The sequence below is a fragment of the Amblyomma maculatum genome, chromosome 5, assembly GCF_055883805.1.
Source record: "Amblyomma maculatum isolate TAMU_Amacu chromosome 5, ASM5588380v1, whole genome shotgun sequence".
NCBI lineage: Eukaryota > Metazoa > Arthropoda > Arachnida > Ixodida > Ixodidae > Amblyomma > Amblyomma maculatum.
This window is the reverse complement of record NC_139348.1, coordinates 37,860,155-37,884,326: the sequence shown is the minus strand read 5'-3', so window position 1 is coordinate 37,884,326 and position 24,172 is coordinate 37,860,155. Positions and strand designations below refer to the sequence as shown.

At 43.7% G+C, this 24,172-nt stretch overlaps 1 protein-coding gene and 1 long non-coding RNA gene across 2 annotated transcripts in view; both read left to right on the top strand.

Annotated features, from left to right (window-relative positions):
* The window catches only part of LOC146188063 (uncharacterized), a 48,735-nt gene that overhangs the window by 5,030 nt on the left and 19,533 nt on the right, over nt 1-24,172 (top strand). The window contains exon 2 of the mRNA XM_084604989.1: nt 9,944-10,177. Coding sequence (XP_084461115.1) covers nt 9,944-10,177 — 234 coding nt within the window. The remainder of the gene's footprint in view (nt 1-9,943; nt 10,178-24,172) is intronic.
* LOC146188064 (uncharacterized) lies at nt 775-8,691 on the top strand. Its single transcript, XR_014707173.1, has 3 exons — nt 775-1,496; nt 3,371-3,520; nt 8,378-8,691. It is a non-coding gene; the product is annotated as an uncharacterized LOC146188064 (long non-coding RNA).

Below are 24,172 nucleotides of genomic sequence, written 5' to 3'. Positions count from 1 at the left end.
GAAGTGCGTCGAATGGGCGGCCCTCGTAGCCTGGCTCCTTGGCTGTTCCTCAATGTATATATCTTTAATCCTCTTTTGTAAATATATTTCTCCCTGTTACAAAATTATATGCCAAAATTTAAAAACTTTGAACAATTCACAAATTCCGTAGAATGTTCAGAACAGCGCGGTGCGCTATAATTGGACAAAGGCTTTATCGATGTGGCCATAATTACTGGCGCAACAAAATTATGCAAGGTGTTTTAATGGTTTTGAAAGCTGAGGTAGTGTAGAATAGGTGGAAAAAGTTTAAACAATGTGAAAACTGTTTTTGTTTTCCTAAAAATTTTCAATGTTCGCTGTTTTCTGTAAATTAGCACGATCGTATCTCTGTATCCAAATGTCATAAAAATATGACCTTTAGCTGTTTACGGATAATTATGCTGAGAACATATTGTGGAATTATTGCTGCTCTACCATGAACCTTTTCTGAAATAAAGGCCTGCAAATTAGGAAAATTTTCGTTTCCTGGGCCGGTGTTTAGAATTTTTATAAAGACATCTACTCATACCCGAAAAGCGAACATTAACTGAATACAAATAAAAACATGTATATATTTAGTCGGATAATTTTCAGCTAGCTAACTTGAGCATAATTTGTATAATCTATAACCAAAGTTGGCCAGAATAGAAGAGAAGCTCGGAACTCCACCTCTTTGACATTATTAATCAGTCATCACGCAACAGTATATAATATTTTGAAGTTAATATAAAAGGTCGAACGACCATCCTTTGTTCGATCATAGGTGGCGAAAGGGAGGGGACGCGCGCATTTGTCGATGCACCAGCTGTATGGATTTACGCAAGAATGTGGATGGTAGATGGGGAGGCTTTCTATTTTTTTAGAAAATGTTTGTCCGTGGTTGGCTTGAAGAAACAATGCGTTTGCGAACACACAAAACAAAACTATTTATTAGAACTCGACTCGAGCGGTGCGCGCTGGCGGCCGCTCATCGGCACGGTCCGAAGTCACGGCTGGCCGGTGCAAGCAGAAGAGGGCTGGGTAAAGGACGAATGGAATGTTGAGAGGGTCGTTGGTCCTTCGTTCCCACGCGCAGCCCTTGCGAACACAACACCGCGGCGGGAATCACGCGCTGGTTGAGCGGGTCGTTGTTCCCCCTCGCCTACGCGTCTACGTGCAAGACACAACAGACAGCATCCCCAGCTGCGCTGCTGTGCGGCCTCCTCCCGAAGCGTTCATTTCAGAGCTTGTTGGAGACGCTACAAGACTTGTGACAGCTTCTTAAACCTTTCTTTAATTTCTTCCCTCATTAATTTTCTTTTTCATTGTGCTGTGCATAATTTTCTCTTGCGCCTATACATGTCCATGTGCTCCGGTTGGTGCTTGCTACATATCAGTGAATAGCTGAGCTGTGAAATGTCGCCGGAGTACGGTTTACAGCAACGGCGGGATACCATCGGCATTATCGGACTCAGTGAACGCCGTCATCTTAGACCGTGAGTATATATCTTTGCAGCATGCCATTGCTTCATAATTGGTTCTATATAATCTCCTACCAGTCCCAAATGTTCTCTTTAATTATTCTCCTCGAAACAACTGCGCGAAGCATGACTTCAAGAACTAAGCGAATTTTCGTCCGGGTTACATGCAAGCAATAAGTGCGTGGACTTATTTGCTGGCTGCGATATGAATAGCATTTGCGCCGAAAATAGAGGAGCCGTGCGTAACAGGTGTGTATGCCACTAACACGTGACAGAACACTGCAGGCAGCCATTTGCGTAGTTTTTTGACTGTGCAGCGCGCCGCAATCAATTAGTAACCAGATACTATGCGCCCGGCTTTGTACATATATTTTGGACAGCCTCTCTTCAGCGCGCAGGAAGCCATGTTCACACAGTTTTCGGATTTTGTTAAGAGTTAAGGGCAGTTTTTTGTTTTCAGATGTACAGACGAAGTTTTGAAAACTGTTCGTGCCGTCGGTGCAAGCGAATTTTACAGTGGGGCAGAGATGTGCGTGATGCCGCTTGATGACTAGGCTATAATTAAGTCATAATGAACCTCCACTTTTATAATGGTTAATATCATATTGAGGAATTGAAAGCCGTGAACAGCGCAAGTGAGCCCCTTTTCAAAATTTTCTTAATCGACGCCCCCCTTCTGAGCACGTGCCTTCAGGTGAGGGCGTTATCAGAAAGCGGCGACAATAGGAGAGCGATTTCGCAGACGCGCTTCGAGGGCGGGGGAAAATAACAATACAAGCAAAAAGGCACATCAGCCGTGTGTGCACTGCGTCCCTGTCACTGCAAAGTAAACAACGTGCACGCGGGACACAATGTACAAAACATTGACGGCCGGTATGAGGCAACCATATCGTCCGAAATATTGCTCGCGAAGCGCTCGATGACGGCGCGCACTTTCAGGCGAAATGGGACAGGACGTCAGGTCCGCCTGTTCGGCAATTACAGCTCTTTGTACCTCACGTGCCGTACCGTATGCATGAAGTGCACGCCATAGCCATCGTGCAAGAATGTTGAAACCGAAGCAGCGATCCACGTATTCTAATTCTATAGGAAATCATTTGGGAGTAGAAAAGAGCAACTTAATATGATGTGCATATGGTTCTTTATTGAACGATATGTATAAATGGACGGTTGAATAGTTACAGTAATGGAGTGTTCCGCTAGAATTGTTTACGGCCGTGACCGCAATAAACATTACTCATATTGCTCTTAGCTTTAAGCTCTGGCATTGATAAGCCTATCTAAAGAACCGACTGGCAGTGACAGGTTGTTTACAGCTGTTGATCAAAAGGTAGGCCATCATGCTATTATTGCAGGCATATTTGCTTCTTTTTGTACCTCTGTTTACTAAAACTTAATTTTGTTCCCCATTCCTAGGGACGCTGCACCTCTTACAACACTCACTGTTCAGTCGCTTTTATTCAAGTATACAAAAAGGAGGAAATGCGCATGCACTCATAGGATAGCCTGTCTTTCCGTTAACAGCTGCAAATAACACGCCACTGCTCCTCGGTACTTTGGACGAAGTTTTCAATGGGGTTACCTGAGATGCCTAGCAATTGCTGTAATATTTATACCAATCACTGCAGTGAAACAGAAAGGTAACACTGCATCACTAACTGCTGCATGCACCTATAAACGTGCCTTAATTTATTGCCTATTCTTATAGACGCAGGACCTCTTACTATAGGCTTTGTTCAGTAAGCAACCGTCTTTAATTGCTTCAATTTCTATCTCTTCACCACTTTCTTGTTGCTCTTGGTGTGATCATTTGATTTCATTGTTCAAATCATATTGTTTTATCATGTGTGAATGATTTAGCCTGCACATACATGCTTTTGTTTTTTTAGATGCGCATCGGGAGCGTTTTCTACGTAGAAGTGGATCGATTGAGTTGTATCACTGGTGCGAAAACCGCCAACCCCCAGAAGATATGTGTCCTGTGGTTGGAAGGGCAATAAAGAAGAAGAAAATCAGCGGAAAAGCCTGCCTAAAAAAAGGTAGCACTGCATCACTGTAACTGTTGCATGCACCTTTAAATATGCCTTATTTTTATTGCCTATTCTTATAGACGGTGAACCTCTTGCTATTGGCTTTTGGCAGAAAGCAACCGCCTTTCATTGCTTCAATTCCTATCTCTCCACCACTTTTTTGTTACTTCGAGTGTGATCCTTTGATTTTATTGTTCAAATCATATTATTAAATCGCCGGTGAATGATTTCGCCTACACATACATGCTTTCATTTTTTTTTAGGTGCGCATCGAGAGTGTTTTCTACGTATAAATGGATCGATTAAGTTGTATCACTGGTGCGAAAACCAACAGTTCGGTACCCCCAGAAGATTTGTGTCCTGTGGGTGGCAGGGGTATAAAGAAGAGGATAATTAGTGGAAAAGCCTGCCTAAAAACTTACAAAGATGGCGCGAAAGCGAAATGCTGATCAGGGTTAGAGTCTGATTACTTCTGTTATCCCATTTCACTTGCTAGGTGATGTGACATATATGAAGCACCTTAGTATAATTTGTGGTATACTCACTGAAAATTGTGTAGACATTAACTTTTTTCTCGTTCAATTATTTTGAGTGACGCACGAGTTGGAATAAAACGAAGCCATCCACACGTCTAATGCCCATAGACATTAGATGCGTGGATGAGCTCATTAATTGTGTTCCTATGTGAGCATGCAATAGTTTGTCGAATATATTAGTATGTTAAAAGTTGATTTTTTTACTGTTAACCGGAGTAATACATATGCTCCATATCATAGCATTATTCGCCTGTAGTTTGTATCTGCTCTTTCCTAAATTGTATTCTACAAAGTATACGTGTGTCATCTCGTACGTCTATTTAACTAGCGAACAATTTGCAATCGAATCCCTTTTGTGATGTTTCAGCTACAAATAATGTATGACAGTTGTGACAATATAGGTAGCTTTAGGTATAACATATAGCGCGAAAATCTTTAATATATGCGATGATATTTTTATTCACCGCATTGGCTAAACCAGCCTGTTGAAGAGACGAAATGAAAACAAATATGGATGTCTTCGGACAGGAACAGTAATCGTGGTGCCATGACCATTTTTTTAATTAAATTTTCATATGTCGTGGGCTAATGTCTCGACACAAAGGAATGACCCTTAGGTTTGCCAGATGCGGCGTAGTATTCTCGAAAAAAAAAAAAAAAAGCGCCTATCACTAAAGCTGGAAAACGCCGTTTTTGTCGTTTCAAAAAGTTGCACGTTTGGAGGCCGGCTGGTTGCGTAAAATTTTGTCATCCACTGTTTTTTACTCACCGCATTTGGGTAACGTTTACTTGTATAAGAAGTATTAAAAGTGTGTTTCATTGATGCAGTTGATTTAGTAAAAAATCGCAAACTTTGCTTCAAGAACAACGCGCTACAAAAATGTTAATGTTCAACCTTACATACTGGCGTGACGCATTGCGTTGTTTGCACTAAAATATTCTGTGTTTATTACGCAGGTCATATTGTTAATTTAAGGCCGAATTTGGAGCTCTAAGCTGCTATGTGTGTTCTCTGTAATGCCACCAAAAGTATTATGCTGGAAAGCAATTTGCTTAAGATTGTAATTATAAAAATTGCACATTGAAAAATCATCTTCAAAAATATAGTATTGTTAGTGGTGGTCAAAGCTGACAAATGGAATAATATATTAATAACCTAGATTGAATACTATTGCACCTAGCAATAAAAACGAATGCAGGACAGAGAAAAAGTTCAGCCTTCACTTGCGTTCTGCCATGAAATTGACAGAAATAGTGAATTAATACCATTTTAAGCTATAGTAAGTATTTGTCCCAGAAGCAGAAAACGGTGTTAAGCGCTGACAATGTTTTAAATTTTACTTAAGGTAAAATGTAACTAAATTAAGCAAATACTAAATTGAAGTTTTGATGCCTATTCCATAAGGGGGAGCCATATAAGCACATCTATAGAACAAAAACAATCATTTTTATATTTCTAATATTACATTTTGCAGAATTCAATATATTTACTGACTCAAATTAACAAAGTACTTTGCATTGTTTCCACAGATTTTGATAAAAATTGATGTTGCGGCCGTTTCTTCAATTCTAATCAGTTTTCCTTATTTTACCATTTTCTTACTTTTGTCCAATTTCAAAATAATATGCAGATACACACACAAATCTAGAGCTTCAAATTTTTTCAGAAATAAAGAATGGAATCTAGATAATGTAGAAAAATAGTTTCTGTGCCAAGATATTATTGGATCTTGCAAGAATGCAGGCTGAGTTTGGCCATTATCAGCACAAGCACTCGGTTTAATATTTAATGTTATATTTTTAAACAGTATAACGCAACACTTTTTAGTCCGTGATATTTTTGAGGTACTGAAGATTTTTGAGAGGGATTTGAATGAAAATCGAAGATGATCTTTTTTTAATTGCAGCAAATTTGCCCTTTACTGCTGTTTTCGAATTCTGAGCAATTTTGATGCGTTGTGGAGAACACACCTAGTGGTGTGGAGCTCCAGATACTGCCTGGAATTAAGAACATGCGTCAGGAAGTGAAAACATATTTAGTGCAACCAACCTAATGCATCATATGCCAGTACATAAGGTTAAAAATGAATATTATTTTTGCAGCATATCGCTCCTGAAGCAAAGTTTGTGATTTTTTAATAACACAACTGCAAAAACAAAATAAGTTTCTAATAGTGTTTGTAAATATAAAACCTGCATATATTTAGTGAGTAAAAAAGAGCAGATGACAAAATCATGGCATCCACACTTGCAACATTTTGAAATGGCAAAAACAGCGTTTTCTACCTCTAGAGATATACCATACAATTGTTTTTTTTTTTCGAGGAAACTACGCGTATCTTGAAAAACTAAGGTTAATTCTTTTGTGCCTAGATACTTGCCCACCACATATAAGAATTTCATTGGAAACGAAAGATGGCCATGGGACCTCGATTATGTTTCTTATCTAAGGCACCCATAATACGCTGTGAGAAAGCCAATATCAAGGGCTTTTTTTAATATTCCATATTTCGAACGGTTGTGCCATCTAAGAAAATTAGAAAGCTAGGCACACCTTAGGTGTAGCCAGCCCTCACTTTCTGTTACAGCTGCATTTGCTAAGCTGAATTAATGCGTTGATTACTTTATTTTAGCCACGAATATAGCGCTATTACGTGTCAATTTTAAAGAAAGGCCGCAGTGACGCGATTCCTGTAGAATTTGTAAGTGAAATCTGTAAACCTTACAAATCTACCCATATATATGATCTCTTGCAGGTTTTATTCAAGCTACATTACACCTGCTGCGCCCCATAGCTTGAGCCAAGGGTTATAAATAAACCATTAGAAACAGACGATGGAAACCGGTGGTGCATTGCTGGCAGCCACTTAGGACAGCGCAGAAAATTTTTATTTTGTACGTGGGGAAGTGAGGTTATTCGCTTCAAGTACTAAATATTCACTTTAGACAATAAATAGGACTTACAGAGTCGGTGAGCACGTTCGGAAACCCCTGTTTCAATATTTGCGGTTAGAAACCTCATGTGTACCTTTTTTTCCAGCTGTAGATAAATTCCGGGTTATGTAGATACCGAAACCGTTACCAGCCCATTCGCGCACCTCAACTGTGCTGCTCACAACATGGTTTTGAGCGGACAAAACAACCTGCCGCTAAGATTGCTAGCCCCATGCATGAGTAAGGGTGATATGCTGGCGATGGTTGCTTCGCGTCGGCCCTTTGGCGCACATGAAGGCTCGAGTTACAATGAGCGCGCCGAACTTTGCAATGCGGATAATGACTACAAAGCGGTAAGGATATAAATGAGTTTAACAGTATTTTTCAGCTGTAAAATACAAATACAGTCTTGTTGGACGATGTGCTGGCGCGGACGAAGAAACCATAGGCAACTTGTAGGTCTAACGCTACACAGGGCTGTCGAGCCAAGCCAAGTCCTCAATTGTATTGTCCGGGAATCAGATTTCTGTATTTTCGTGGTTTCCTATTGTATCTGGCGTTCAAAATGCAGACGTGAGGGTTCTTTATCACAAATAATCAAACGTGGATTGTGCCGGTACTCTTCAAAGTAGCAACACCATTTATCATGTCAGTCATTATTCAGTAATTTAGGTAAATAATGTCAATAAGGATTCCAAACAAAACCTTTTCTGTGGCGCTCAAGGTAGCTTCCAGCAATATATATCTGGTTTCCTTTGCCTGGCTCCGAAATGTTTTTTTTTTATCCCTTGGATCAAATTTGCTTGGACAAGCAGTATATGTGTAAAAGTGATGCACCTGTGAGCTACCCGTTTAAGTGAGCTCCCGTTTAAGTGAACTACCCACAAAACCAGTCAAAAGCGTATATCAGCTAACCAGCGGCCAGTGCAGCAGTCATGGGCTTAGATCGCTTGTGTATATTATATCTAGCCATTTAAAAAAAATGAAAATGGTCGCCGAACATTCTCTTGGTAACGATTAGTAGTATAAACTGTTTGCACATCGCAGAAAGCGTAGGAGCGGCAAAAAACTAGCGCGCCAGTCATATGCGGAGACAGCCGATAATCAAGCACTAATTCCTAGTGTGGGATGAAACACTGGCTGTCTCAGCCGTATTGCTGTGGAGGCGATCAAAATGCAACAGGGCACATGCTATGCAATGTATATGCGTCTTTCATCCTAATAAACCCAAGGCAGCTGAAACTAGTCTGGAACTCATCAGTATAGTGTTTCTCATTGACCATAAATTTCGGTACATGAATCCTGGAATTTTCTACATCTTCCTAAAATAATGCGCGCGATTTTATATGCCTCGTAATAGTGTTGTAAATTTTGTTTCCTCATTGTTATTGTGCAGGTGCCATTTGCGAAAAAGTTGGGGTGGACGATTTGGAGGCACACGCATTTATTCGCAGGTGGCTGCCTGGTTCCTGTGACAGGGGGGGTGGAAGAAAAAGGCGTTATGCTGAAACCTCCCCTGGCGAACCAGGCATGCCACCTGTGAATGCAATTGCATGGTCAGCCCCCTCACTACGCCTATGAGTGTGCCCTCCAGCTCCCTGGCCCCTTCCACTTCCCGAGAGCCCGCCCTGCCCTGACCAACCCTGCCACTGCCCCGCTAACTGCTGCTGTGTGTGCCCTCAGCGCTGGCTAGTAACAACTGCCGTCTATAGTAACAATTACAATAAATATTATCTTTTTGTGAACCATGCCCTTGTTTTGTGAATATCTACGGGTTGCTCATAAGCAACAATTTGAATTTATATGGCCACTCCTATTTGAAAGGCCACTATTGTCCCAGCAAGTTCGATGTGCTGTCACGAATATGGCTAGAATGAAAAAGGCTGCATTTTATGGCCTGCACAGGCAGTGCCACAAAATGTGTAATCTTGACATCATCAATGGCACATGAATGGAGTAGCCGGTGTACCCATAAACCATTGGATTAATATTGGTATCGACAATATGCGGCATGAATGGAGTAGCCAGTGCACCTGCAATGGCTAACCATTGGTATGATATTGGCATTGACAATGGGCCATCAATGGAATAGCTGGTATTAAACAAATATTGGTAATACAATGATGGTATAATGCTGGACAGTATTGGCAAGAATCATGGTGCATGAATGGAAAGTCTAATATTGTGCCTACATTGGTGGCTCCAGCTTGGTTGAACACTGGACCAATCTTGGAACGAAAGATGGGCCAAGAATGGAGAATGTAGTAAAATGCCCAAATGCCAATATCAGTCCAATATTGATGCCATTCTTTTCCAGTGATGAACCATTGTTGGACCAATGCTGGTGTGCTGCTTGGGATGGTTTCATGCTCAACAAAGCTTGGCTGGAAAACTTAGTTGATGCGGCAAAATTAAACTATTGACAATGCAGTGGCATTACAGGGGCAGCATATGTTGCTTTTCCCCTTGTCGTTCTCATTGTCAACTCGTTATTGCTGCAGCCGTCGGAGCCGTTTCACTACTCAGCCACAGTGTGAGTATAATTGTGCCGCAAAGCATACATTCAGGTCAAGAAGCGATGTAAGGAAACATTAGGACCTATATATGAGCAAACTGACGCTTCACGTTAAGCCTCGCTAAGGGGGATTGTTTGGGAAGGATTGTGGGACGTATATAAATATTTGCCGAAGGAAGGCAAGCCACTCTTAAGGAATCGTTATAAGGCAAAAAATGTTTGAAAATTTGGCCCTAAGTGTTCCCACAATGTCTATTTTTCAGGCGTTCTCCTCTTGTAAACATGAGTGGATTATCTTAACACTGATGTAATCATTCAAACGTTTTAAACGCAGCATATTGTTGAATATACTGCCAAATAATAAGGTATAACTTGTTACAAAGTGAATGCAGCCAAGAAAAAGGTAAGGCAGTGAGTGCTGGCTTCTAAACAACCCGTAACGTGCAGGCGATGCACCGGTGTTGAAGTTCCCGCCCGAACCCCAGCCATGCGCCACCAACGAGGTGTGGAAGGAGTGCGTGGGGAGCAGCTGTGCCGAGACCACGTGCCAGAAGCGAACAATTGGTCCCGGCTGCACGTACGACTGCCGCTACGGCTGCTACTGCGCAGACGGGTTCTACCGGAACGCTGAGGGCAACTGCGTCACGCTGGACAAGTGTCCTCCCGAAGAGGAACTCACGGGTACGTCTCTATGATGGGGGTTCCATTTTACTGAGGCAAGAAGAGCTTGGTTGGAGTTCACCATAGCTGATTCGTTAGGTCTGCTTGTGGGGCCATCTGGCATCCATATTTGCAGCAATTTCGCTTCTGCCTATAGGAATGAGGACAGGGGGAAACTTGTATGTGCAGAGGTGTGAAAAAACTTCGAGAACGCATCAGTTTCGGCTCAAGAGTGAGTGCGAGAACTTGCGTTCATTTGTATCCTCTAAGTTTCAGGCTACGACGGACTAGGGGGCATTCATTCAACACTTTAATTACGATGAACTATGCCACAGTGACTGATCATTTTGAACTTTTAAGTTATGGCGGACTGTGAAACGATGACTCACTATTCTCATTTTTGAGCTAAGAAAGACTACGACGCAATGACGCAACACTGTTTTCAATTTTAGTTAAGGTTTTGCGTTTAAATACATTTTTAAATTTTTTTATTTTGTTCACTCATGTCTATTAATCATCGATTATTAATAAATCAATTATGGCTTTACCATCAGTCACCCATCCCACTTCGCGGGGATTTATTGATCAACTACAGGCCTCCATATATCCTGCAACGTTACGAGTACTTCCTGCAATTCCTGAGAATATTCGAGCCGAAAATAGGCTACGGCGACGGCTTCTCGAACGAACGACCTGTCTACGGTGCCCCGTAAAACGTTAAACACTTACAAATGGCCATTATTCTCGCTAAACATGATGGAGGAAGACACTCTTCAGGGGATTTAAGCCTTTATGTTCAGCCGAGTCATATATTTGAGCCCATACCTTGGGATGATAAAGTTTGATTTGGTTTGGTTAATGGGGTTTAACGCCCCAAAGCGACTGAGGCTATGAGAGACGCCATAGTGGAGGGCTCCGGAAATTAGGCTATACCTGGGGTTCTTTTAACGTGCACTGACATCGTATAGAACACGGGCGCCGCGGCCGGGATTCGGTCCCGCATCTTCAAATCGATTTCATATTTGGAACACCATTATCACCATCATTTATTGGCCCTTAAGGACCCCTGGAGGTGGTATTACGCAAGGGGCGCGGGAAGAACATCGGAATAACGAAAATGCTCTTTAACATACAACCAGTATCAATCATATCAGAGGATGATACAAGAGGAAAAAGTAGAGAAACGCTACAGATTGGCGTGGACATTTACAAAACGACAGGAAAAGGTAATGCGCAAAGGTAAATGATATGCACTTGAAGTTTTTGAGTATGATGTCATAACTGCCGAAAGTTACATGGAACGCGTTCTATAACAATGTGTTCTGGTAATGTATTCCATTCTTCAATGGTGACAGGTAGAAATGACTTGTTGAATGTGTTAGAGGAGCCGTGCTGGCAGAGAATGCTCAGGGAGCTGCAAAGTAAATTCGAAGGGGTGGAAGCAGAAGGGAGTCCTGAAGGAAAAGAAAACAGTAGTAAAGTGTATGAAAAAGAGGCAAACGGGCGAATGTCCGCCCGATGTCTAGACACGAAGTCGAGAGATATTTTTGGGCTGCTAACACTGGATTGGGTGCCGTAGTCATATGAAATAAACGGGCTGCGCGGTTTTGAACGGCTTCTAGATTATCAATTAGGCAAGCGTGATATGGGTTCCAATTTTAGAGGCAAATTCTAGTTTAGTTCCGACGAGAGTTGTGTAGGCTCAGCTGCGGATGGAGTGAGTGATTTCGATGCCTCGGCTGCAAGCTTCGTGATGTGTTCGGGCCACATGAGTTTGCCGGTGATAAGAACTCCAAGATGCCTGTGTGATTCCACTTGGGAAACGTTGGCTGAGTACAATGAATATCTGTAGCTGAGGGCAGTGCGGTTAATGTTAAGTGTGGTTACATTAACTCCTGGTTACATTAAGCTTCATTAGCCATGTCGAACACCACTCCTCAATTTGGTTTAGGTCGTTTTGAAGTAACAATCGATCATTGTTGGCGTTTATGTGGCAGTATAGGACGCAGTGATCTTCGAAAAGACGAATGGACGATGAAGTGCTGGCAGCAAGATTGTTTGTGAAGATTAAAAATAGGAGTTGGCAGAGCACCGAGCCCTACGGAACACCAAAGAAATCTTCCGTTTTTGGCGAAATATCAGCAACGATAGCAGTAAATGGACAGCGATCGGTAAAGAAACAATGAATCCATGTGACTATCAGAGGATCAAGAGACGATCTTGAAAGTTCGGCTAGTAGGCGCTGATGGAGTACACGATCGAAAGCTGTCGAAAAGTCCAGATAAATGATATCAGTCCAAAATGACGAATCTAAATTTAGGTTAGTGAAATGGAAAAGTTGAGTGCCGCGTGAATAACCGGATGTGAAGCCGTGTCGGTTTTGAAAAAAAAAAAAAAAAGAAGCTGTTGAAATCAAAGTGAGATGCTACTTGTGAGCATATAATGCGCTCAAGTAGTTTGCAGGCAAAACATGTTAATGAAATCGGTCGGTAATTGGAAGGATCAGAATGGTTACCTGCTTTAAAAACCGAAACTACACTACTCACCTTCTGTTCGTCTGAAATTAGGCCGGTTGTAATCGACTGCACGAATATTATCTGCAAGATCTGACTTGAGAGGTCATGGGCGCATTTTAATATCTTAGGTGTGATATTATGTGGACCTGGAGCGCTCTTATCAATGACATTTGCTATACCCTGGGAAGAGATATCAAAGACGGCATCTGTGAAAACGGAAAAATGGATAAGGGAGGGAGATTTAGACTAGGCTCATTAGTGAAAACAGAAGAAAATTAAGAGCTCATTACCTGACTGAGCTGGTTTGATAAAATCTCGGAACTGGCCTTAACCAAACAGATAATATGCTAAGATTTATTACCGGGATTTAGAAGTATCCAGAATTTTTCGGATTGGAGCGAATAATGGCCTGCAAGTCGCGATGATAAAATATTCTTTGTGAGCATCGTAAATGTCTCGTGTAACAGCGAAGGCATGAGAAATACTTTTCCCAGCGTAGAGGGCTGGCCGAACGCTTTGCTGCACAGAAGAGCCGTTCCTTTCTGGATGTATTACAAAACTAGGGTCTGCTAACATCGTCTCGAATGTATACAAGGAGATACACATATAATGATGAGTGATAATAATTATTTTTTGGATAGTGGCCAATTTTCATGGACTGTTCTTGCAGAGGAGGACATGCGGAAGTGATTGAGAAACTCGTCCAACTGGGTGATAATAGTGGAGATATCGGCCTTCGTATAGCCTCGAATATATTTAACCGATGGTAGTCGAGTAGCGATGGGTGAGGATAAGTTGAACAATAAGGTGGAGAAGCAAGAATAAGGTCGTCTTGGCGAGCTGGCATGTCAACATTTTGCGTAAGATTGAACGTAAGAACTAGATTAAGAGATTCCCTTGATTGGGTACTATGTGCTGAAAAAGTCCAGCCAGTTAATGCCAGGAAAGTTAAAATCGCCGCAAAGTAAGTAACTGTAGCGGGAAAGCGGGCTTTGAGGTCCAGTATTATTGAATACAGCTTGTTAACAAATGAAATGTCGTAGTCCACGGTACGATAACATGCAATTAGAATGGTTGTACTAGAGGGAAGTGATAACGCGTCGAATTATTCCTTACCTCCAGCCTGCTACTAGCGCAGTATTATATAATTAGACCTGGACGGCGCAAAACGTTTCATCTTGTTCGTACGGAGTAGCCATGACGCCGCCAAGGTTATGAATTTACGCTGAATGGCGCATTAACCGTGCGACTGGCTTTTCGATGCAGCGCCACAGTGGGCATTCCCATTCAGACGTGAATGTTAGAAAAATTTCAAGAAAGGTATTAGGGTTTATCAGATTTATTAGTGGGAATTTCCTCGTGTTGGTTCACTGTTTTTTTGGCATTATCCCCAACGCTTGGTATACAAACCCCGTACATAATATACAGCCCATGGGAATTGTTTCTAAGTTGTTTAGCGACGTTTCGTGCGAGGATTTGGGGCAATAAACTTTTGCGTTGTCGGGAGAATATGGCTACTTAGGATGCAAATTGATGGAGGTTGCCGGACTCAGAGGCAAACCACATTTGCTGTGTACTTTGAAGCGGTTTAAACCGATTTGCTGCTAGAAACCAGTAATGGCGGAAATCTTTCAAAGGGGAGGCACTAAAAGATATTATTGAGCAAAGGTTTTACCACGTATGCAGGCACAGTTGGCGAAACAAGTGCTGCTGTGGCGATGAATTAGGACTTCCAACTTTGAGCCGCAGCGCATATTCTTGAAAAAAGTTGAAGCTGTCAGCTTACGTTTTTTCGTTTCCAGGTATCTGCTTTGAGGCGGATGTGAAATGCACTTATTTAATTCTTCGGACACAAATGTAGACCACCGCACGTTCCCGCCTCGTGAATTACAAGACGCACTATAGATGGCACATATCCATGGTGTCTCGAGCATGTCCTCTAGATTTTACTGAACACGTGACAGTCACGTGCGGCCGAATACTGTGTAGAAGCTAGGTCGGATATTTGTTGCACAGATATTTTTAATACTCGTATATTGTTTACTACGCACTGCTGCCTCACGCTCCATGTGCCACCAACGAAGAGTGGAAGGTGTGCGTCAGCAGCTCGTGCGCTGAGACCACCTGCGAGAAGCGAACCATTGGCCCTCAGTGCACCCTCGACTGTCAGCAAGGATGCTACTGCTCGGGCGGTTTCTTCCGCAATGCGGAAAGAAAATGCGTTACCGAGGACCAGTGTCCGACGACGTAATGGCAGTGCTGCACTGTCCACTGGTGAGTACCAGAGGGGAACCCCAAACGTTAAATCCACACGGGCGCCATCAATAGCATAATGTTGGGGAGGAGATTGAAAATGAGCCCGTCATAGTTTCAGGGAGAGGTTGAAAGATACGATCGCGAAACATACATGAAGTAGAAGCAGTACTCTGTAATACTGAGGAGTTGAAGGAGGCACTTTTTGCTGTCAACTAGATGTGTTTCCCTGATATTATATTCTTGTTCCACTAAGGGTAAAGAATATCGGACATGAAGCAAGGAATATTTTGCAATATGACATACTAAAACACACAAAACACAAATAGAAGGCTCCTTTTAGCAATGATACAAGTCCTGTCCCTGATGTAAAGTAAAGAAGCATTCATTACAAGCATTAATGATATCCTATGACATATTGTAGCTGCGAGAACGTTCTTATTCTCAAAGTGGGAGTTCAATTTGCATAAGATGTTAGAGCTGCTCAACTTTTGCTTTAACCCTGACGTAAGCGCTCTTTTCCGCACTCTAGCGCCCTAATGAATGACGTGCAACGTGGGCCCTGGATCTGCCTACTGTGTAGAGGCGTTTTCATCCGGAGTACATTAGGTTACGTCTGTCCACTGTAGGTAAAGTGTCCCTTTCTGCGTTCGTGCGCGTGTCCGTGCTCTGTGTGCGTCTCCTGGTACCCAGCGGTAAAAATGCAGCTTCCACCCACGAGCCTGCACCTACTTCCAACTCCTAACTCTAATCACTCATCCTATACATCCTCTTTCCAGACGCCTTTATCTAGACATGCAGTGAATCGCTCTTGTGCAATAATTTGGTAGTAGAAATAATTTATTACCTTTAATGAAGTGCAAACAGCTCTTTCCGAAGACAACAGTATACGTACAAGTGCAACCAGGAGGGCGCCGCAAAAGCAGGGGTGATGCGCAGGAAGCCTGGACCAGCGTAACAGTTCTCAAAATAGAGACGTAATTGAGCATAACTTTGCGTATGAGGCCTGCGGTGCCCTGCGTCATCGGGTCATACATTGCTATAATGGGTAGTCGCAACCATTCCCCAGCAGCAAGTTGTAAAGCCCAAGGACACGCTGTAGGGAGCGATGGTGGAAGCAGATGAATTTCAAAACTTGCCGGAAACGTGCTGTCCCACTCTGTTGCGTCATCTGGAGCACAGTCGTTCCCGGTTTCACTCGTCACAACGGTGTGAGTGAGAGGAGGTGGGAGGAATATAGGAGCGGAGACACACGAAGATGTCCTTATGATAACTGAGCCCAAGATGTCGTGGTCGGTTCCTCAGACACAATGAAGCAATTAATTACCTGCTTCGGGAGCTTTACATGGTAAAGACAGCTTCGAGCTAGCAAAACGCTGGGTTCGCTGGGCGTTTCTCTCTTGAGCGCAATGAAAGGGACGGACGGTCTATTGTTCTTTCGCTTGTATTGTTTTGCTGCCGTTGTCTTATCTTTGTATTAATGCGTGATATAGGCAACCTCTGCCGGAAGGCTGAAAAGAAAAAACGTGTCCGACGCGTCTGTTTATTATGTTTACTTAGTTTTTGTATGAAAACAAAAAAAAAATAATTTGACGGCAATCAGTATTCTGCTGAATAATTGTAATGCAATGTCATGTGTTTTTGAGAGCATTAAAGGGCCCATGAAAAGCTTTTTCTAGAATCATGAAACGCCAACTAGCAATAGGCATGTCATCAATCCTCTCTGCAACACAAAACTATTTCGGCTAGCTTCATTAGAATCGCCTACGTTAGCATTTTACCCCAGGTAGCATTCCAGGGGCCCTTATATATTTAATGCAATTTAATTACAATTATGCTGAATTCGGCAAAATATTATTCATGTAATTTAATACCACTTCATATAATTGTTTCACGTGTCTCTCAGCCCTCACAAGACAAAACAGGACCGAGTGAAATCCTAACGGCGACGTCAAAATTAAAATGCGCGATGGCAAGGAGATTAGTGCAAAAGCGCAGTGTGTGCAACCGACACTGCTGACACGGATTCATCGATTCAGATTCTATAAATGCCTTCGACAGGAAGTCTACAGTTTTTTTGTTCTTCAAGGGTTAAATGCAGTTTTATATGCGGAATCAATTTAAAGCAAAAAAGATTAATGATGAAGCATTTTATTGTTTGCTGACGCTTTCGACGACCCTGCACGTACAGAAACTTTCTTGCTTTCCTTTTGTTGGTTGCGCACGAAGTATATTAAAAACGAGAAATGGCTACTTCACCTCAAGCACTTTACAGTCTTACTGCGGCGTATTCAAAGTGCTGTAATTTTAATTTTCATATTTGTTTTACTTAAAAGTTAATTCTAACTTTCTTCCCGCATTTGTACGCAGGATTTCATACTATGGCGACCCTATGAACACAACGCGGAAGGTCTGTCGGAAGGAGGATACTTGAAAGGGCGACCCTCTTCCGCGGCGCCACAGAATCTACAGGAATATGTTGTGCTTAATAAACCGCAGTACAGAACACTGTCGCTTTCATTGGACATCCTCACAAATCAACTTCACGGACTGCTGTTTTGACGCTGCTTATACAAGTCGTATGCACGACACGGCAGAGTTGCACCTTCCATCAGAGCACGCTGTCGTTCATACTTAGGGTCAGCACGCGAGCACTTGGCCACTCCCTTCGCAGCGCCAGTGTGTTCCATCCGGCTGCTCACTAAATCAAAATGACAGCCCAAGTCAAGCACCATTTCTAGGTTCATCTGTGCCTGCACTGCATTCCTTCGATACGCGGCCGTCTCAAATGCAATCGGGCTTTGAAAAGAGCGATCACCTGCTCGCGTGTTCGCGTTAAGAACAGGCCTGTTTATATACTGCAGCGAAAATTGGATTCCTGAGCTAGCTGTTTTATTTATTTGCTACCACCTGGAGGGGATGACGAAGGAGTAGGGGCGTGCTATCGTTGCAATTTTCTGTAGGTTAATTGATGTAGCCGCCTTATTCTTATGTTTTGTCATTGAGGATGCTATGAATATTTTGTCATTGTCCGTCTCTCCCTTGTTGATAAACCTCGTATCCAGTCAAACTGGTTCTTACCGGTCCTTTATTATCCCGTATAAATCTCACGGCGGTGTGACTAGTCCTGTATGAAGTTTAAACAGGTGTATTTCGGACAGGCCATGTCTGGTGTGAATTGCAATGCGGACGGACCGATGCGGTGTGGAGCTAATATCGGACAGACAATTTCCGGTATGCATCTCAAACCGGACATCCCAGCCCTATATGGATCTGAAACCGGTTAGACCATTCCTGTATGAAGTTCATGTACCGGACATACCATGTCTGATTTAACTGAAACCGGACGACCCCCGCATGTATGGAACTGATAACAAGCGTATTTCCGCTTCTCAGCTCAAGCCCGGCCGATCGATGGAGCTCGACCAGAATGGCAATGCCAGTTTTGCATGCTGGTGCGCTACGTAAACATGAAACCATATGCATTATACGTTACAACCTCTACGTTATGTGGGGTACGTGTTAATTCTCAAACACCTAGAAGTGTGCTCTAGCAAGTACATAGGCGCGTCGCGTCGCTCTTGCGCGTGCAAGAGCTGCTGCAGCTCGTACGATCATGCATTGCGTTTTAATTTGCCACTTAGGATCTCCTGCCTTGAACGCGAAATTGCAAACAACGTAGCGTTTCGTTAACGAGGGCAAACATACGCTCAAGGATAAATAAAACACATCGCTGACTGCCGAAATATGCACAGATACTCGCATATTGGACGACGCTTCTCGAGTGTTTACATATGCAAAACACTTAGTCGGAAGTCGCTGCTCCGCTGGCAGCGCGTGAAGCTGAAACGTGCATTGTTACAACTATTAGTGTACCGAATATATATGTATGTACTAAAAATTACATGCGTTCGAAGACGATGATAAAACATATCAGTACTAGTAAATTGCAATTTTCTGAGGTTTGCCGGCAAAAAAGTGACGCATTATAAGGATGCGGGACGTTGGTGACCCTTCGTGATAACCAGAAAAAAGGTTTTGCGTGTTTAAAGGGCGATCGGTGAATTACAACTCGAACGTCCACACGCGAAAAAAAATGCTACGTACGAAAGAGCAATGTTAACTACATAAACAGAAATATAATCATCATAACCATATTCGGCCGTGGAGGAACAAAGCAGTGCGTGGCTTCTTACCATCACAATGTGAAATTAAGATATTTGTTTATGCTGATGACATTACCATTTTCTGTTCTGGCAAAATGGTGTTATTGAGGTTTTGCTCGTAATTCAGCGTTTTTGCGATAGTTCGGGGGCGTCTCTCAACCTTGATAAATTAAGAGGCTCTGGTTAGGTTACTGGGGCAAAAGTCCTAATTTGTTTGCGCCCACTGGTCACAGGAGTGAGGGTTATTTGTGGGGTTTCCTTAAGGAAGTTGCTGACACATTCCATTTCCGCACCGTAAGGTTTTCCTTAGAATACCTATACAGTCTATCCAGAAGAGAGATGACAAAAGTTATGATTGACACGTTATTTCCTGTACCGATGTATTCGCAGCCTTAGCTCCCCTGTCGAGATAATAATGTAATAAAGCGGGTTCAACGGATGTACATGTAATCAGCCACAAAGCCTTCTTTTTTTTTAAACTTCACACGTCTACCTTACCTGCCAAAACGTGTCTTCGTGCAAAAGGAACTTTTCTTACATAGTCAGTGGACTGTCGCCTGTGTCTGCGGCCAGAAACTATAGATCACTGCTTATGTGTATTGCCGTGATGCAGTGTTTTTTGGGATATTCTTCAACGAACTCTCAAAAAAGACCTTGATATTACGCCCTATACTATAAGATTTTTTCCTAGAAGATTCTGAGTTTGAATGTGATTTTTTTTGCTCATGGGACTGTTTAGCCTCAAGCCGCATGACAGATCGCCACGCAGAGCCACTACGTTCATCGCAGTCTCTGTTTACAGAAAAGTGTGCTTTGGTGCGGGGGGTATATGCTGCGCCGAAGCGACTTCCTATCTAGTTACCTTTACTAGATGCATGTATATGTCTCCCGTAATTTTGATGTGTGGCCAAAGTGAGAGCTCGATGCTGGTGTAACTGTGTATGACTGATTGCGGGATGCGACCTGGTTAAATTGGCTCGATGTACTTCCATGCGATAAAAAAAAATCCCATATGCGGTGCAGTTGGTTAAAGCGCTCGGCTGGGGATCTCAGGGATGGAGGTTCGATTCCGGGTGAAGACAATTTTTTTTATACGGAGACCGTAGCTCCTCTTCACGCCATAGCTGCGACCACCCGATGTCTCACTTTGGTTGTCAGAGTGTTACTTTCGCAGCAACGACAATGCCTGTGGTACCTTCCTCCTGGGGCGCGTATGCAAACAGGCGCACCGAATAATGGAGCAGGGAAAAAGACGGGCAACATGAAGCACACGATCCTGTGGATACTGGCACACGAGGGAATCGACGGCAACGAGGCGGCCGACAAGATAGCCCAAGGGCATATTTTCCGGGCACCTACACCAGCTGCCCCAGAGCCTTCAACCCCTAGCTCTCACATACTTCAATACTCTACATATTTCATACTCTACATACTCTACAACCCCTAGCTCTCACATACTACTCTCTACATACTTCAATGCAATACCTCAAATTAGAAAGAAAACGATACGCAGAATTGCACAAAGACCTCAGCAGACAGAAGGCAGTAACCTTGAGAAACATAGAGGCTAGGACATTCCCAAACCTAGCAAAGTACCACAAAATCTGGCCCGAAAAATTCAAAAATAACGCATGCACTGCATGCGGTGAAGTCTCGGACAACCTTCATATGATATGCAACTGCAAAGAGCAGTTAAAGAAATATAAAGCTCGAGCACTCAGCCAAGCGTAGTGAGAGGCAGAGCTGGCTCACACGAGTCTCTCTGAGCAGCGCAGCCTGCTCATCAGGGCCCGGGAGACAGCCCAGGCCAATGGTATCCTGGACTGAGGAAACCACCCACGCTATTCCGTTAAACACTTAAAGTTTACTCTCTCTCTCTCTCTCTCTCTCTCGCAACAAAAGCTTTATTAGACATTCACATATGAGCGGCGACGAATGACCAAAACAGAAAAGTACATGATTAAGAAGAAACTAAAGTGCAAATAAAATACATCCTAATCAACAAATTCATTCATCACAAATCGTGTTTACATAGAGAATCAAATTTGGCGGTTCGTGATGATGATACATACAATTGGAATGGAAAACATGAAGGCATAGACAGTGTAGAATATTTCCTCTTCAGAAAAAGCTTTATTAGACATTAGACATTCTCATGAGCGGCGACAAATGACCAAAACAGGAAATGCACATGATTAGAACAAAAGAAAGTGCGCATAAAATATATTCTAATGAACAAATACATCACAAATCAGTATTCACAGATAATAAAATTTGGCTATTTGTGATGATATTGTAGCAATCCTGAAGAAGAGGAAGAACATACAAGCAGACAGGAAAAACGACGTTGAAACTCTCGTGCCCATGCTGGACTAGCAGCCGTTGATCAGCTGAGTTCTCTGCCTCCTCGACCTGTGCAGCGCTCCGATGTCAAACCCAAGTCGTAACAACTTGGTGGCAGGCGCTGGTTACGAATACCCTCGTGACGCATCCTCAACTGCTGGAGCCTCGCCGGAGCCGTCGCCTCGCTGGTCTTCCTCTCATTCCTCTGAGAATGCAGCAGACAACTGAGATGTCCCAAACATCAACGCGAAGAATTCTGTCCCCGTTTGGTGATGTACCACCCACTGCCTCAAACGTGACGCTACCGTTTCGAGAGCCTTGTTCTCTTGCCGGTCAAGCAGGGGAGGATGTTGATGTGTGGCTCACTCATTGTGAACGTGCGAGCAGCTTGAACCTATGGGATTCGGAGCGAAGCTCACAAATGTGGTAGACCGCTTCGATGTGGTACGAGAACCACGAAGACTCTCTGACCACTTGGGAGGGCTTTGTAGAAGCTATGAAATAATGTTTTGGCGATCTAACTGCAAAAAAGAGGCAGGCCAAGCAGACGCTTGCTCAGACAGCTTAGACAGCAGGTTATACTGGCATCACATAAATTGAGGCAGTCCACTCAAGACGCTTTCCTGCTCCTCAAGGAGGAGGTACTTTCTAACATTCCGAGAGGAGGCGAACACCTCATTCTCATTATGGCGCTAGATCTCAAAGGCGCGTTTGATAATGTGTCTCACGAGGCAATCCTATCCGAGCTCAATAACCGAAACTGCGGCGAACGCACCTTCCAATACGTCAAGAACTTTTTGTCTAACGAACGGCAACGATAGGAATGGGTGACATAAGCTCGGATCTTCAAGACATTCCAAACAAGGGTACGCCACAGTGATCGGTCATCTCCCCGCTCCTCTTCAACATCGCCGTGATAAGAGTCGAAAGGGCTCTGCAACAGGTCCCGAACATCGAATACACCCTGTATGCTGATCACATTACGATCTGGAGAACCACCAGCTCTCTAGGTCAGAAAGAAGAAACACTTCAAGCAGCAGCAACCTGCGTGGAAACAGAGGCCTTTCGATGCTCCCCCGATAAGTCCGAAGTCATCCACATGCATGTATACAACTACACATCACCAGGAAATCTTAGCATCCTCCTGCATGGGGTCCCAATCCGGGAAGTACCGCTCATCCGGATCCTTAGTCTCTGGCTCCAGAGCGATAGGAAAGTAGACCACGTGCTCCACCTCCTCAAGACTACAACACAGCAGATCTCTAAAATGATCGGCCGAATGGCCAGAAACAGAAGAGGAACGCGGGAAGAAGATACGATCCGTCTGGTACAGGCGCTTGTAATCAGTCGCCCCTCCTATGGACTACCCTACCTCACCCTGCTCCGAAGAGATCTCAACAAAGTCAATGCAATGATAAGTGCAGCTTACAAGAACGCGTTAAGCCTCCCACCATACACCTCCAATGTCAAACTGGAAGCTCTTGGACTGCACAACACATTTGAAGAGATTCAGGAGGCTATCCTCCTGTCCCAGAGGGAACGCCTTCTGTCAACTGAGACAGGCCGGCTCAATCACGAGCACGTTGGCTATCCGGCGGACCTACAAGCCATTTAGTCAACGACTAACAATCCATTTTCGTACCGGGCAAGAGTATATGTGGCCCCGCTCCGAAAGAACATGTCCCCAGTCCACAACGAAGGCAGAAGAAACGCCCGAGTGACGTATCTTAAGCGCGCCGTGGAACGCAGCCCGAAAACAGTATGTGGATGCCGCTTTATACGAGCATACATCGACCGCAGCAGCAGTAGTGGTGGTGGACTCTTCTTACACAGAAGTCTCCAGTATGTCCATCTCGCACTGTACTATTACAGAAGCGGAAGTGGCGGCGATCGTGCTGGCCATTACCTACGGAGACACGACCAATCGAAAACTTCACGTAATCACTGACTCAGAAGCGGCGTGTCGGCTGCTTCTTGCAGGCGGAATACCTACAAAATTAGCTCACTTCACAACCAATCCATTGGCTACACATTCACTGGTCTAACATCAGATCACTTGAGTCCCGGGGCACTCCGGGTTAGAAGGTAATAAGGTCGCGGATAGGCTAGCTCAAGGTCACACAAAGCGAGTGGCCACCATCCCCGATCTCACAACTAGCATACCTGTCCCCGTGGCTTACGACGCGCGACTTGTGTATGTACGCGAACAACGTCGGATTTATCCCCCTCCACATAAGGGGCTAAATGCACAGGAAACGCGGGAATGGAGACAGCTCCAAACCAACACTTTCCCCAACCTACATCATTATAGCATCATTTACCCAGAACACTACTCCGACATTTGCCCTTGGTGCAAAGACCAGCCAACCACCTATCACAACACATGGGGGTGCACGGGCCCCAAACTTGCAGACATAAACACACACCATTCGGAAGCGCAGTTGGAGGCCACTCTGCCATGCTCTGACCTAGCGACTCAGTGTAGGCCGGTAACTAAGGCAAGAGCGGCAGCCCAGGCCACTGGGGTCTTGAAATGGACTCCACTCACTGCGCCCTCCCCCTTTTTTTCTCTTTTTTTTTGAAATAAAGTTTTCTATCTCTCTCTCTCTCTACTGAAAGTATGCAAGACCATCAACAGTCGGATGACCAAGGAAGACAAGGGAGGCCATCTGCTAAAGGGCACTGCGCAAGACTTGTACCACGTACTCATTGCCAAACACAACTTGAGGTCGGTCACC